Source organism: Haplochromis burtoni, unplaced genomic scaffold (genome assembly GCF_018398535.1).
Source record: "Haplochromis burtoni strain Fernald_Lab_line unplaced genomic scaffold, NCSU_Asbu1 Contig_121, whole genome shotgun sequence".
NCBI lineage: Eukaryota > Metazoa > Chordata > Actinopteri > Cichliformes > Cichlidae > Haplochromis > Haplochromis burtoni.
Window position 1 is genome coordinate 1,099,867 of NW_024582482.1, and position 13,961 is coordinate 1,113,827.

Below are 13,961 nucleotides of genomic sequence, written 5' to 3' on the forward strand. Positions count from 1 at the left end.
AAAATATCATTTCAATGTTTTAATGACATCAGGAATCGTCCTAACATCTAGCCCTTGTGACCACATTAGGTTTTGCATTGTTCATGCATTGAGGCATGAATGAGGTCATGCATTATTTCATCTTCATGAGGTTTTGCATGAATGTATCATTTCTTTCAAGATGAAATCAGGCACAAAATCATGCATTTCCTTACATATAAATGATGCTAAAAATTCAAGTGGATTTACATCCATTAATTTTTTTTCCACAGGTCATGATGAGTCACTGGTCTATTTTTCTACAGAGAGATGAACGAAGAAAAACCCAGCTGAAGTTTTAATAATGAAGCTGGTTTCCAGCTGGTAATCCAGCTGTTTATATCAAAATGACCTGATCTGTTTTTACTGTGATATAAAACAAATGATATTTACTCGAAATTTTAAGTTAATAAGTATTAGCAGATTTTTTTTGTAAAATACTGACTTTCTGTACTCACATTTCCTTCATCATATGAACAGGTAACAATAACTTAAATAACTACTTGTAGAAGAGCATCTCTGAACGCACAGTACGCTGAACCGGATGGGTCAGAGAAGCAGGAAACCACACTGGATCCTGTCAGCTAACATGGGCTCACCAGAAACTAGACAACAGAAAATTAGCCTGGCCTGGTCTCAGCAGTCTTGATTTCTGCTGTGATATCAGGATAGTAGCAAATTTGGGATGTGGTAGAACAGGAGATTCACATCATGGATGTGCAGCTAACATGCTATCAAATCAATATGGACCAAAATCTCTTTTTCTCCAGCACCTCCAACACCTTTCAGGCAAAATCCAACCAAATACCAGCAGCTGCTGGCGAGTGTATGCTGTTAAGATAAGGGTTCATTAGAAATTCTAAAGCACGGTTGTTAGCACTGTTGCTGCACAGCAAGAAGGTCCCGAGTTCAATTCCACCATCAGGGGTCTTTCTGTGTGGAGTTTGCATGTTCTCCCCGTGTTTGCGTGGGTTCTCCCCGGGTACTCCAGCTTCCTCCCACAGGCCAACGACATGCAGTTAGTGGGGATAGGTTAATTGGATAATTCAAATTGCCCATAGGTGTGAATGCGGGAGTGAATGTGAGTGTGAATGGTTGTTTGTCTCTGTGTGTACCCTGTCTCTCGCCCTATGACAGCTGGGATGGGCTCCAGCGCCCCCCGCGACCCTGAAAAAGGATAAGCAGAAGTGAATGGATGGATGGAGAAATTCTAAAGTGGCTGCGACTAATATAATCTGCTATTACACATCTCTAACCCTACACTGACCTCAAGGCTTTATAACAGGACTAATGGGTGGCTGGATTTGTTTTAGCCTAAACCATTTTTCCAAACTTTTGCAGGTTAAACCAGCCAAACAGGAAATAAAAGGAAGCCTTTAAAATGTTCCCAGTCAATCCTCCAATAGCAGCCTCTCAGTCAAGTGTGTTTCTGACACCACCGCCTCTTGAATATTGATAGCAATCTAGCAAACAGCTGTTGAAATGTCTCATTCAAACTACAAATGTCAACTTGGTACAAATGGAAAGTAAAGTCAAGGATCACCCCACTTATTAAAGATTCATCCTCTAAGTATCACACACGTTAAAATGACTTATGTGCTGGAGGTGCTAGAATACACACACACACACACACACACCCCACCAACTATGAAGCCTTCATGTTGTAGGAACCTCAGTACCAGCAGACAAGGGAAAGCTCATAGCTGGCCATATCAAACCACACAACAGATCAGGATCAAAGGGAATGAGCGAATATGAACGTTTTTGGGAGTAGAATTTGTCTTTAATCTTCACCAATCACAACATTCTCAGAGAACTGCTTTTGAGAGTTGCTGCCCTTCTTTTGTTCTTGCTATTCAAACATTTGGAGTGTGCACAAGCAATATTTGATGAAGGCTTAAAAAAAAGAAAAAAAAGTCTCTCTCGTTGCTACTTAAATTTCAGAGTGAGGAATGCTTGACCGATCGAGCGCAGGATGCTCTACCGACTGAAATTACTACCAAAGCCCCCGGAGCATTGATCTAAATTTCTGCAGGTTTGGGTAAACAGCACCTTATACGCCTACAAATCAAGTAATTAACACTTAAAACAGCGCTGAGCCTCAACAGGATCAAGGTTGGATGTCGCATTTAATATAAGCCCGGAGCCAAATTTGAAGGAAGATGTTGGAATGGAGGAGAAAAGAAAAGGAGAAATGATCATTTGAGTGTCTGGCTGGTCTCCGGGTGTGAAAGAGGTGCCCTGTGAATCACCAATGAGACAATCAGACATGGCCAGCAGCAGTGTGACACCAACACCATCTTCCTCACCACACATCTCCCACTTTTTCTTTCTCTCGCCATGCTGCGCGCAGCCTCTGCTTTGCTATCTATTCAGCTCCCTCTTGTTTTCTTTTGGTATTGTGTGTCGTCCTGTTTTATTTTGCACTCCTCTGATCTGCTTTCTCTTCTTGGGCTGTGCTCGTCTCATACTGCTCTTTACTGTTCTGTTGTATTGTCCTCAATTAAACAACGGGAACATGTCATTGTACTGACAGCTCTCTGAGTACGACTGAGCCCGAGGCGCTTTCTCAGCAGAGGATCCTTCAGGGATTGGAATACAAAGCTAAAAGGTACAGGTGGATGAATATTCAACAAGCAAAAACATAAAGGAAAGAAAGAAAAATGTGGATTTTAACAACAGAAAATCAAACACCAGAATGTTTCAGTTGATCCGCTCACAGGCGAGACAAAGGGCTGCTATACAGCTTTACCTGTGAAATTTACTGCCTAAAGTCCAACCCAAAGACTCCATCCCACAGCCCCCCTCCCTCACCACCATCCTGTCACATTCAACACTTCAGGTGAGGAACGAGCTGCCAAAGATCGAGGTGCGAAAGGCTTCAGGTCCTGATGGCATCAGCCTCTGGAGGTGCTGCGCAGACCAACTGTGTGGCATCATGGGATACATGTTCAATATGAGCCTGAAGCTGGGGAAAGTAGCACAGCTGTGGAAGACCTCCGGTGTGGTACCAGTGCAATAGACTACACATCCAAAGGACCTCATCAGCTACAGGCCGGTAGCACTGATCGTGCATCTCATAAAGACCCTTGAGAGGCGGGTCCTAAAATATCGCACCCTGTTTAGCTCTTCATTGGATCAGTTGCAGTTTGCCTACCAGCCTGGCATCAGGGTGGATGATGCCATCATCTACCTCCTGCACCAAGCTCTGACCCACCCGGAGAAGCCTGGAAGATTTCTCCAGTGCTTTTAACACCATCCGACCTCTGAGGGACAAGCTGGAGCTGTCAGGAGTGGACCACCACCTGTCCTAGTGGATACTGGACTACCTCACTGGTCGCCCACAGTAGACGAGGACACCCTCTACACCTCAGACTTCTCCATCAACTACCCAGGCTGCCATCTACAAAGGTTCTCTGATGACTCTCCCATCGCTAGCCTCATTAGGGTGAAGATATGTCAGAGTACAGACAGTGGAGTCAGGACTTTGTGGACTGGTGCCAGTGGAACCATCTCCTGATCAGACTCTGAGGAGACTGAGATCTTTTGGAGAGGCAGCCATCTCTAATGGTGTTGTCTGTTGGAACAGCAGCTAATCTATTGCTGAAAGGAAGCTGAAGCGGTTGGATAAGCTGATCAGGAAGGCCAGCTCTGTTTTAAGGTGGTAGGAGACAGAAGAACTCTGCATCACTCTTGGACAATGACTTTATGCCATGCATGAAGAACAAAGGAGCGATATCGGAGGTCACCACATGATCCAGTAGCTTGTAAGACCACCTTTAACACCAATAATTTCAAGTAACAGTACGGGAGTTTTTCCCCTGGTAACCCTTCCAACCAAGCCCTGCTTACTCAGTCCAACAGCTTTAACATTTAACATGCTAACTGTGGACTGTAGAGTCTGGGATGCAGCTCTTGGGCTTTTTGCAGTTTCTCTGAGTGTTGCCCAGTCTGACCTTGGGGAGACCGACCACTTCTGGGAAGTTTGCATCATTGTATTAACACACACCAGAAAGCTCCAGAGCCACAAACTGACAAAACTACACTTTTATAGAGGTGCCGACACGTGCTAATCCATTAAAGAAGTGTTTGATTAGCAGAACCTGGCTGCTCTTTACCCTCTTAAAAATATTAAGAATGTACTTAATTTACAGGACTGCATTATATATATACACTGTGTATAGTACAGTTTTACATAGCAGTACAAACAGTTACTGTATAGGGATTCAGGTTGATGTAATTTAATGTGCTGAAAGGAGATCCCTGGATTTGGATCATTTACTCTGCTAATGCAGTGAGGCATCCTGTTAATCCAATGTTTCACTGAAGCCCTCCATCTACCTTTTAAAACGTATACAAACCAGATCATAATAGCTAATCTCGCTCACAATCCATCACAATTTACAGACTACTGTAATATGTAAAGCACAGAGGGGTCGGCTGTACTGCACAAAGCAATGAGAATTAACATCCATTGAGACATCAGAGAGGCTCACAGTCATATCCAGGACAACTTGATCCCATTTACCACCAAACAAAAGTGTTTGAATTCAGAAGCATCGTGGTCAGCTGTAACCACGGTCATAAAAAGCATTGGGCATAATAATAATGTTGACATAATGGTGGTAGTAAGGATCCAACTAAGCTTTCCTAATGTGGGAGTCAACCAGTAAGACCACTCCCTCCACCATCATGACACACAAGGTTATGACCATCATCGTCATCATAACAGGATAACCTAGGTACACAGATTAGTCCATGCAGACACTCATTTCATGAAAATTATAATCCGAACCAACACTTTGAGCAGCAGTTTTTGCAAAAAGGGAACGGTGACCATAAAATGACCATATATTACTGTGACCTTGACTTTGACCACAATTGTGTACAATTTTGATTAAATCTGACCAACACTGTAGGAGTAGCAAATCTTGTGAACTGAACGAACAGAGATGAATGAACAAACAGGCAACGGACACCACAAGCTTCGGTCACATGAGCGAAATAACTGAACTGTAATTACATCTGCAGATAAAGAAGATAACCCTAAATAGGATTTGTCATGTTACACATACACAGTTACAAGCTTGGACGTCTTTTTGTTAACCAAAAGTTCAGAACACACACTTTTCTAAACAGTTTTTTCTACTCTTATCTGTATGATGTCAATGAGAGCAGATATCCTCATGCACTCATGAAACAAGCAGGATTCACAGAGGACCTACATAAAAATTTTTTTTCTTTTTTTCTGAACTATGAATGTAAAGCTACTTTAGTACAGTCTGAGAATAAATATGGCATCATGGGGGAGTATAAAAGGTCCTGCTCCAAGCTTTGGAATAACCTTCATTAGGAAGGGAGAGATGTGATATTAAAAAGCTTTCACAGACGTTCTTAAGATTTAGGTCAGCGAGGATCTTAATGTACCCTCAACTCTGTACAACAGATCCAACGAAGTAAACGAGCACATTCATGCAGAATCTGAATAATCATTAAAAAGAATTCCCATCTGGTAAAATTCACACAAATGACTTGAGAAGTCTGATTAATAACTGCCTGAAAACTTCAGTGCAAGACTTGGAAACTTCTTGAGATCACGTCCGCAGAAACATTCATTCTTGATTAGCTGTCGTACAACTTCATTTTTGTTTGTTAGAGTATATTAAACGCAGTAAGTATTAGTTGCTTTACATGTAGAGTGACATAAAAAGTTATTTTAGAGTTACTGACCTCATGAAAATCAGGCTGTCATTTTGAAAACACTGATCGATAAAACGGAGCGCACCATCTTCGTGGGGTCTCTGTTTGTTTCCACACTGAGACTTATAAACACATTAACTCACACATAATAAAAAAAACGCCCTTGATTAGCTAATTACAAACACCTGGCGCTCTACCGTCGTACCACTTTAGAGTGCACGAACTTTATGAATGAAAGCTTCAATTTTTTCAAGTGTCAGTTTCAAATCTATCGTGCACTCCACTGTCACATAATAGTAATTTTGTACTCATCAGTACTTTAATGAAAATTGCAGCATTTGTCAGCCTGCACACGAAGCAGATTCACCTCCGTGCTCCTCCCGCCTCGCTGCAGTACGTTCACGATAACGCTATCAGGGCTGCATTCATACAGAGTTATAGCTTTAAACATTATATTAAGCATCATTATTGTTTCCAAATTGCTTATAGTTAGGATGGGAAGTATTGCCGTAGAAACACGACAGTAATACAGTCTGACAGATGTGCGTAACAGGCAGTACATTTACAGGACTTACCCAGTAAGGCCATGAAGCAGATACAGATGGCAAAGAGGGAGCTGAAGCTGAGGCCCACGTCCTCCCTGTATATGGCCAGTGTCGTCTCACAGCGGTGTCCTCGGTAACCCTCCGGGCAGTGGCAGGTGAATTTGGAGGGCGACTGGGCCACACAGGTCCCGCGGTGACAGGGCCGCATAGCACAAAGGGTGTACACGCAAGACTTTTTGGTCCCGTTTACACTGATCATGTGACCAGGAGGACATCTGCAAAAGACAAGAGTTGGATAGAGACAGCAGGCGGTCAGGAACAGAGAAAACAAGCAAAAAAACCCATCTGTATATTTCATGTAGATTAACATTAGACATGTTCGTGACATTTGATAAGGTGAACAACATGAGAATAAAAAGAGAACTGTTACTGTTACCTCATCAGAATATAAACTCCTCCTATATTATGTAGCTGTAAAAGGCAAACGTGACAGTGTGGCGAGTTCACAATAACTGGTGAGCCAAAAGCTCAGTTTTCAGACCATTTTTTCTCCATTGGTGGATCTGTAGACCTTTATGACATCACAGAGCAAGGCTGAAATGCTGCAGTATTAACACACTTGTTCCTCTCTGTCAGTTCTCTGATGTCCTGACCTCAGGGAAGAGGAAACAACAGCAGCATGAACGCTCTGCTTCAGCTATTATTCTGAAATCAAGGGCGATAAGACAGGACAAGGCACCGGAAGACTGGGAATTTTAGGAATGTGTGTAAATACTTTAAACTATAAATAAATGCATGTAGCGCAATTATTGTATTCAAATGATGTTTCTCTAAAACATACTTGAGCAAAGAAAGTGTGCAATAAAATAGTTGAACAAATGCAATTGACTAAAAAGTTACTGAAGTACATCTGAGATGTAAAGCTGGCTTGTCATTATCTCCCTCTGGTCTTAACGGAGTTATTTACTACTTTAATAGGTGATCTTACACAGATGTACACTTGAACAGAGAGCTGGACTGCAGGGGATGAAAGTGCTGACAGTGGCACTGGCAGTAACTAGGATGGTTTTATGCAGACAGGGGCACATTTTCTGCCTCACTTCAGAAAGCACTACTATAATTAAAAGCTCATTTGGGTGTAACAGTTCAAACAAACATTTTATGAGCCCATTAATTCACCATCCCATTCAAAGTCTATGGAAAAGCTCCAGGCTGAACATTTTGATGACATCAGAGTCGTACCTCTGCTCTCCGCAGATATGCTCGTCCTTATAAATATTGACTTAACTTTACCATGAAAGAGCGACGCTAAATCCAAATCGCTGCTGTAATTCATCTCGTAACTGCTCTTTCTCAGCTACAGAAACTAACCCAGACGAGGCAGTAAAGGGTTAATTTCCTGTATCTTCTCCCAGAATCTGTCTCTGAATTATGTTCTTATCTGCTTAGCTATTTAAACTCACTGTGTGGGTGAGAGTCTCAGGAAATCTCAATGTTCGTTTTTAATGCAATTCCTTGAGGACACAGTTCGATTCAAAATCCATTTTTGATTCGATATGAAAGAAAGGCAGGAACTGTGCTTTGGCTTTTATTTTAGTACATTGTGTACCAACACCTTTGATTCCTTCTGTCATGAAATATAAGAATTCAGACCAAGAGAAAACAGTGGGGAGAAGACGTGTGAGAACAAGCAGGCTTTCATTTCACCCAGTCATTTATTTAAAGGCATTAACTTAGAGCGTTACCAAAGCACAAGGTTATGAGATCAAAGGCAAACTTATAGACCAACATCATGGGCTAATTTTTTGGTAAACAATGGACGTTTATGTGTGTGTTTGTACTAAGAAGTAAATAAGGCCGAGCTCTCTGCGGTGTTGTTGCTGCTGTGCTGTTTCCAGCAGTGAAGAAAAGCCTCTCTAACATCTGCAGCACCTTTGAAATGAAAAAAGCTGAAATAAGTTTATTTTCTTCAACCAAAAGTTGGTAGATTATTATTTTTTTGTTGGCTTCAGTGTGATGGTCGCGGTCAGTCAAAACCGTTCAGCTTATGACGAAACGAAATGAAAACGTTTAATGTAAAAATCTCATTTAATCGAGACAGTTAAGACGTTGGACATCCTCTGTCCTCCAGTGCCTCCGATGGTGTCGTCTTTAACACGCTTGCTTGGCGAGAAAAAGGTTGCTTGTTTAATTCCAGGCAAAGACCCGAATTCTCTTTGTCAGGAAGGGCATCCGGCATGAAACCCTGCCAGGTCAAACATGGGGAGCTAACAGATGTGGCTTTTAAGAGAAGCTTTTTCATTGGGCCAGCTGATGTGGAGGTTTTCCAGGCATGCCCAACTGGGTCTTACTCCAGGGTAGACAGGGAACTTGTGGTGAATATACATCTATGAGCTGGGCGTCAGGATTCCCAAGGAGTAACTGGGAAAACCTGCAGGGATAAGAATATCTGGAATACCTGCATGGGCCATGGCTTATACTTTACCATTAATCGTTTGGTTAAATGCCCCAGACAACTTAATAACTTAACTAATTACTATTTGTGAACCAGGTGATCGCTGGGTGTGGTGTCAGTCTCGTCACCGTTTGGTTAATTTTTAGAAATTCTTTATTTTCAGACAGCAGTTTATGTTCACAGGACAAATATCAGAACAGATACGATGTTCTAATTTGTGTTACGACTCGGCTCAAAAGCCGCAACATAAAAAAGGAGATGAATACCAGAGTGTTAGTGAGAAGAGGTTTGGCTAAAATAGCTGGTGCCACCAAGGCAAAGACTAGTGAGCTTCTCGAAAGCCCGCCTCTGGTATGCTTTTATCCACACCTGACTGGGTGTGGCCAATTAGCAACAGGTGACCACACTGTGGAGATTAGGGGCTGCAGAGGGGCGTAACGTTTGTCTTTAACATGAAGGACTGCTGTTGACGAGGGGCACATTTTTCTTAATCCTAATCAAGCATAAAGTAAAAATACAAAAACCAGCGATTTATGCCACGGTCCCCTTCTAATCTTCTAAAGTGGACTTGGTAGGTTTCTAATTTTCTCTGGCTAATAAAACCACAAGCAGTGAGCAAAGGACACAGGTGGCATCTGACAGCATGAGGTGATACTAGTCTGATATACAATATAGCTGTATACAAAAAAACTAGTCTTTACTAGTCTTTAGTACAGATAGAGTGATCACACACAAACCTTAAATATATGCGAGGATAGACTAACTTTTACTCTCTATGATTCTGAGAAAATGATTCTGTTGCCGGCTGGGGAGGATAATTATTTATGCAACTCGCTCTCGTTTTCCTCTAATGTCCATCTTGTACAGGATGCAGCTGGGAGGAGCTCTAACCAGTGCCAAAACAAGTAGATGCAACACTTTTTTTACCTTTTATGTTCTGCAGGACTTTTCTAAACTGTCATCTCATATAGCAGCATTTCAGAACGAGCTACCGCACATTCACCCCACGAGAGTTTTCAGTCGGGGCTCCTACCCCAGAACTCAGGAGAACCATCTTAAGAACAAACGCAAAGTGGAATTACTTGTCCAAACCAACTGAAGTCAGCATCACCATTAAACCATTTTCACTGTTCAGTTTATTTGTTTTTGTTTGTTATTGCAGATGTAAATATCAGTTTTTAAAATGACCACGTTCCTATCGATCTGTTAGACATTTTAAAAAGAAAATTAATTTGTGCAAAGGATTATTATGCCACAATCATAGCCAAGCACTCGGGAATAATTGTAGCGCGGTTGGAGCCTGTGTAGGTGTTGAATACAGGACACCTGACTGTCTAACAGAAAACACAGCTTCTCTTATCATTACCTGTCATTAGCCATGACTGCAGTTGGTGCTATGAAGAGTGCCTTATCATAACATGGAGCCTGTGTGCACTGTAATCAGTGACAGGTGTGGAGCTGTTAGACTTTCTGAAGCATGATTAATAATATTTTTTTATTTCTCTGGTGATAGAGATGGTTTTCATCTCAATGTTATGCTGTCATGCAGCTTGGGAATTCTGTTGCTTTTCTTAATAATGTGCTCAGGTAAATAAATAGTAAAGGTAAAAATAGAACTTAAAATATGAAATGTGCTCAAAGTTCCACAACTCTGTCTATAAATTAAAAAAAACCCTCAAAATATTGTTTTTTATTCTGCTGATCTCTGCTTCATGATCATCTCTTTGTGCGTCTCTCCACGACTGAACCCATTTTTGATCACTTACTGGAGTCCACTTCTGACCACATCTGTTTGGGCTCTAAGATTTCAACATGCCTCCTGGAAATCTTTTGAGGAATACCGACACTTCTGCATGAAACCGACTCTCTTACAGTTGGTGATGAGAGCTGGGTCTTTGGCTTCGATCACCCGGAAACCAGCGAGTGTCCGACACTGAAGGTGGCACATTATGTTAGAAACATGTGCAGCATGAATTTATTCCTTAGGGTCAAAGTGTCTGTCTATAACTTCTAGTATATTGTTAGCTGTCCTACTCACCAACATCGCCCATCCTCAGAATTATGTTTAGATTTTAGAGCTTTTATTTTAACATACTGGATGAGCACCAGTGGGCTTTGCAGAAGGCAAGTGGTCAGAATGATAGGGTTAATCTAAAATATCATTAATTTAAAGCTTTTGCAAACTACTTGCCATCCTTCCTGTGCCTGCATGGCTGAGATACAGAGACGTGGCAAATGTAAAATCAAAGTTTTTATTTATTTTTTTATCTAAAAAAGAATGCGGTGAACGCTGAGCTGTAGTTATTGAACATAAACTTTTCCAGGTAACAGTATAAGTGGAAAAAGGAGAAAATAAATTCTGATATGAACAGACTGAAGGAGTCCAACAAGTAGGTGGAATTTTCTAATATAACCTCTGATGTAATCCCACAGTTTAAATTCCTGTTGAGTTAAGTGCTAAGCTTTCCAAGAAGTAACAACAAAAGTTTGTGAGGTATCAGAAAAGCTCATATTTCTAAAGCTACAATGAATAATAAAGGTCCAGCTCACCTGTCAGTGTAAATGTATGTATGCAGATGTGCTCTGTGCCTGACTTTACCTGTCAGTCAGCGCTGAATGAACTGGGCACGTGCAGAGTGCTTTCTTTATTCGTCATTAAACGCTGGCTGTTAATGTGCGCATGCATTAATGTGTGGATTTGGCAGAAGACGTGCAATTATCAGCAGCCTCTGTTATTTCCTCAACAGACTCCCATAGCCCCTTTTCCCACACAATGACAAATTAATTATGAAACAGATATGAAGATATGAAACTTGCTACAGACCTAAATTTCACACTGAGTGCTAAGCCTTTAATTTTTTCTTGTAATATCTGCTGTTAGAGGCTTAGTTTAATATAGGCTTTGATATAGTATGTCTCTGTTTCCCCTCGTGAAGCAGTCGGTGCTCTGACAGATGCTTCGCCTCCACAACTGGAGGTCTGATCTGACGCCAGAATAAGCTTCAATTAAACACTGTTTCAACTTTTTGATCCCCTCGACTATCCCCGCTTAGATGTGAAACAGTTATACTCTCTCTGTCTCCATTTACGTTTATGATAACCTGACTGCAAACAGTGAATTTGTCATATTTTCTCTTTTCTTAAATGAAAAAAAAAAGGATCTGACAAATCTGACTGCGTCCCTATTTATTTGAGCCCAAATGCAGCATTAACAGCAATTACTTGACTATTTGACGGTGGCCCTCCAGTTAGCTTCAAACACTTGGGCATGGAGTGCTCACTGCCAACATTTACTACCCTTTAATCATGTTCCAAGGTTCAGGTCAAGTACTGGAAAGAGAACAAGGCGAACAAATAAGCACTAGGAGAATAGAGAGTCGGACTATGTGTGTGTCTGTGTGTGTGGCCGCGCTAGGGAGGTTAAAGCGAGATGAGAACCATACAACCCAAGAAATGGAGGGATAGGAGGGGCAGAGTGCAAGAATGAGAGCCATTGTAAAAGAAGAAAAAATAAATTGGTGGATAGATGATGTGGGTGAGTGGATGAGTGGATGAGAGGAGTGGGAAAAAGGGGAAAGGCCAGATTAAAAGCTAGGAGGCTGCACACACTGAATAGAGGCTGATGTTTCCAATGGCAGAAAAATAGCTGAGATTAGTGGATGTGGCTAAGAGCTCTCCGTGTTTGATTCGCTCTGTGCCACAGGAGAGGGTTGTTAGTGCGCCGCAGCTTTTCGTTGCACGACATTTCCCATTTCCCACTGACAAACTAAGCCTTTTAGAAAAATTAATGCAGTAGTGCGTGTGAAACGTTGATCAAGCAAATGGGTGAATCCGATCAGGGTGAGAGGGGGTTGAAAAAATGAATGTTGTTTTTACCACATTTAGTGGCCGAGCAGGTGGGTTCGCTGCATTGTGCGTTATGTTTGAAAGGGGGACAGGACTGCAGCTTTCTGTGGGTTTCAACTTTTGAAAGTCTGTCTGATGCCAACTTCAGACAGAAAATAACGGTGCCCAGAGTTCAAAGGCATTTAGGCCAGTAAATATACATGAATTTTCACAAATGTATTAATAGCAAACATTCTTCCTGTGCAAGCATTTATTTTAGGCAAATTGTAGTGAGTATATTAATGTGATGATGTGATCATATTAAATTGCCTTTTACCACATTAGGAAAAAGTATCATATTTAGATTTGGTTGATTTTCCCCTCAATGTAGTTTCCTTGGGAAGGAGTTCTTCCAGGACCTCTCCTGTTTTGAGTCTGAACCAGACTTTCAGAGAGCACTAATCAGTGATGCTCACTGGACCTCCTCCAGCATGTCCAAAAGTACAGCTCAGGCATGCACGTTACAGCAGACCATGTAGGGATAGTTTCATGTCCATGAAATTCAAAAAGACATGCACACTCACGGCCTGTTGTACTGACTAGAAATAAACTGTTTAGTCTCTGGGTCCGAGAGATCCTGCTCAAATCACCAGCAATAATCCTTGAAACTAAAGTAAAGTCGGCTTGATATTGAAGTTGATGCTTACTCTCTGCACATGTCTGATTTCCATGGTGCATACGGTCATGCTAGAAGTGGTCCAAAGATGCACAAGTAGATTAGCTTGAACGGTGGATAATTTTGATTGAATTTCTGTTGCACAAATTAATGATCCAGAGAAAGTTTAGAGACAAGGTGATGAGTGCTGTCACTTGAGAGAGGCTCAGAGAAAAGTCGGTTGATTTGGTTCAGACATCTGACAAGGATGCCTCCTGGGTAGAGCAGGGCGATATGACCAAAAATATTTATCACGATATAGATTTGAAAATTTGCGATAACGATATAACTGACGATATAATTGACACTAGACAAAATACTTTACAACTCCACAACTTTATTAGTGCAAAAAAAAAACACCATCAATGTATTTTCACTTAAACAAGCAGCTTTTTTATGTGCATTAAAGTTATATAAAAATTAACAGTGCAAATGCAAATTCCTTGCTGACAGTTTAACCAAAAGGCATTTCCAGTGGAAACTTGGCCGACATATCCTCAGCATAACCATGTATAATATCCACAAAACTTAAAAAGAGGTTATACACACACAATACGGTAACATTATGTTGAAGCACAGTACGTATCACTCCGCGAGGCTCCTGCCTACGATAGCCGTAATGCTCCGACAATCCATCAAGCGGTGCGGCTTCGTAGCTTAGCAAAGTCGTACTGAAACATTTGACAGATTTTCGAGCGCCGTG

General features: G+C 41.5%; 1 protein-coding gene across 1 annotated transcript in view; it reads right to left on the reverse strand.

The window, feature by feature from the left end:
* The window catches only part of si:ch211-186j3.6 (neural-cadherin), a 313,671-nt gene that overhangs the window by 24,487 nt on the left and 275,223 nt on the right, over positions 1-13,961 (reverse strand). The window contains exon 35 of the mRNA XM_005929219.3: positions 6,294-6,538. Coding sequence (XP_005929281.1) covers positions 6,294-6,538 — 245 coding nt within the window. The remainder of the gene's footprint in view (positions 1-6,293; positions 6,539-13,961) is intronic.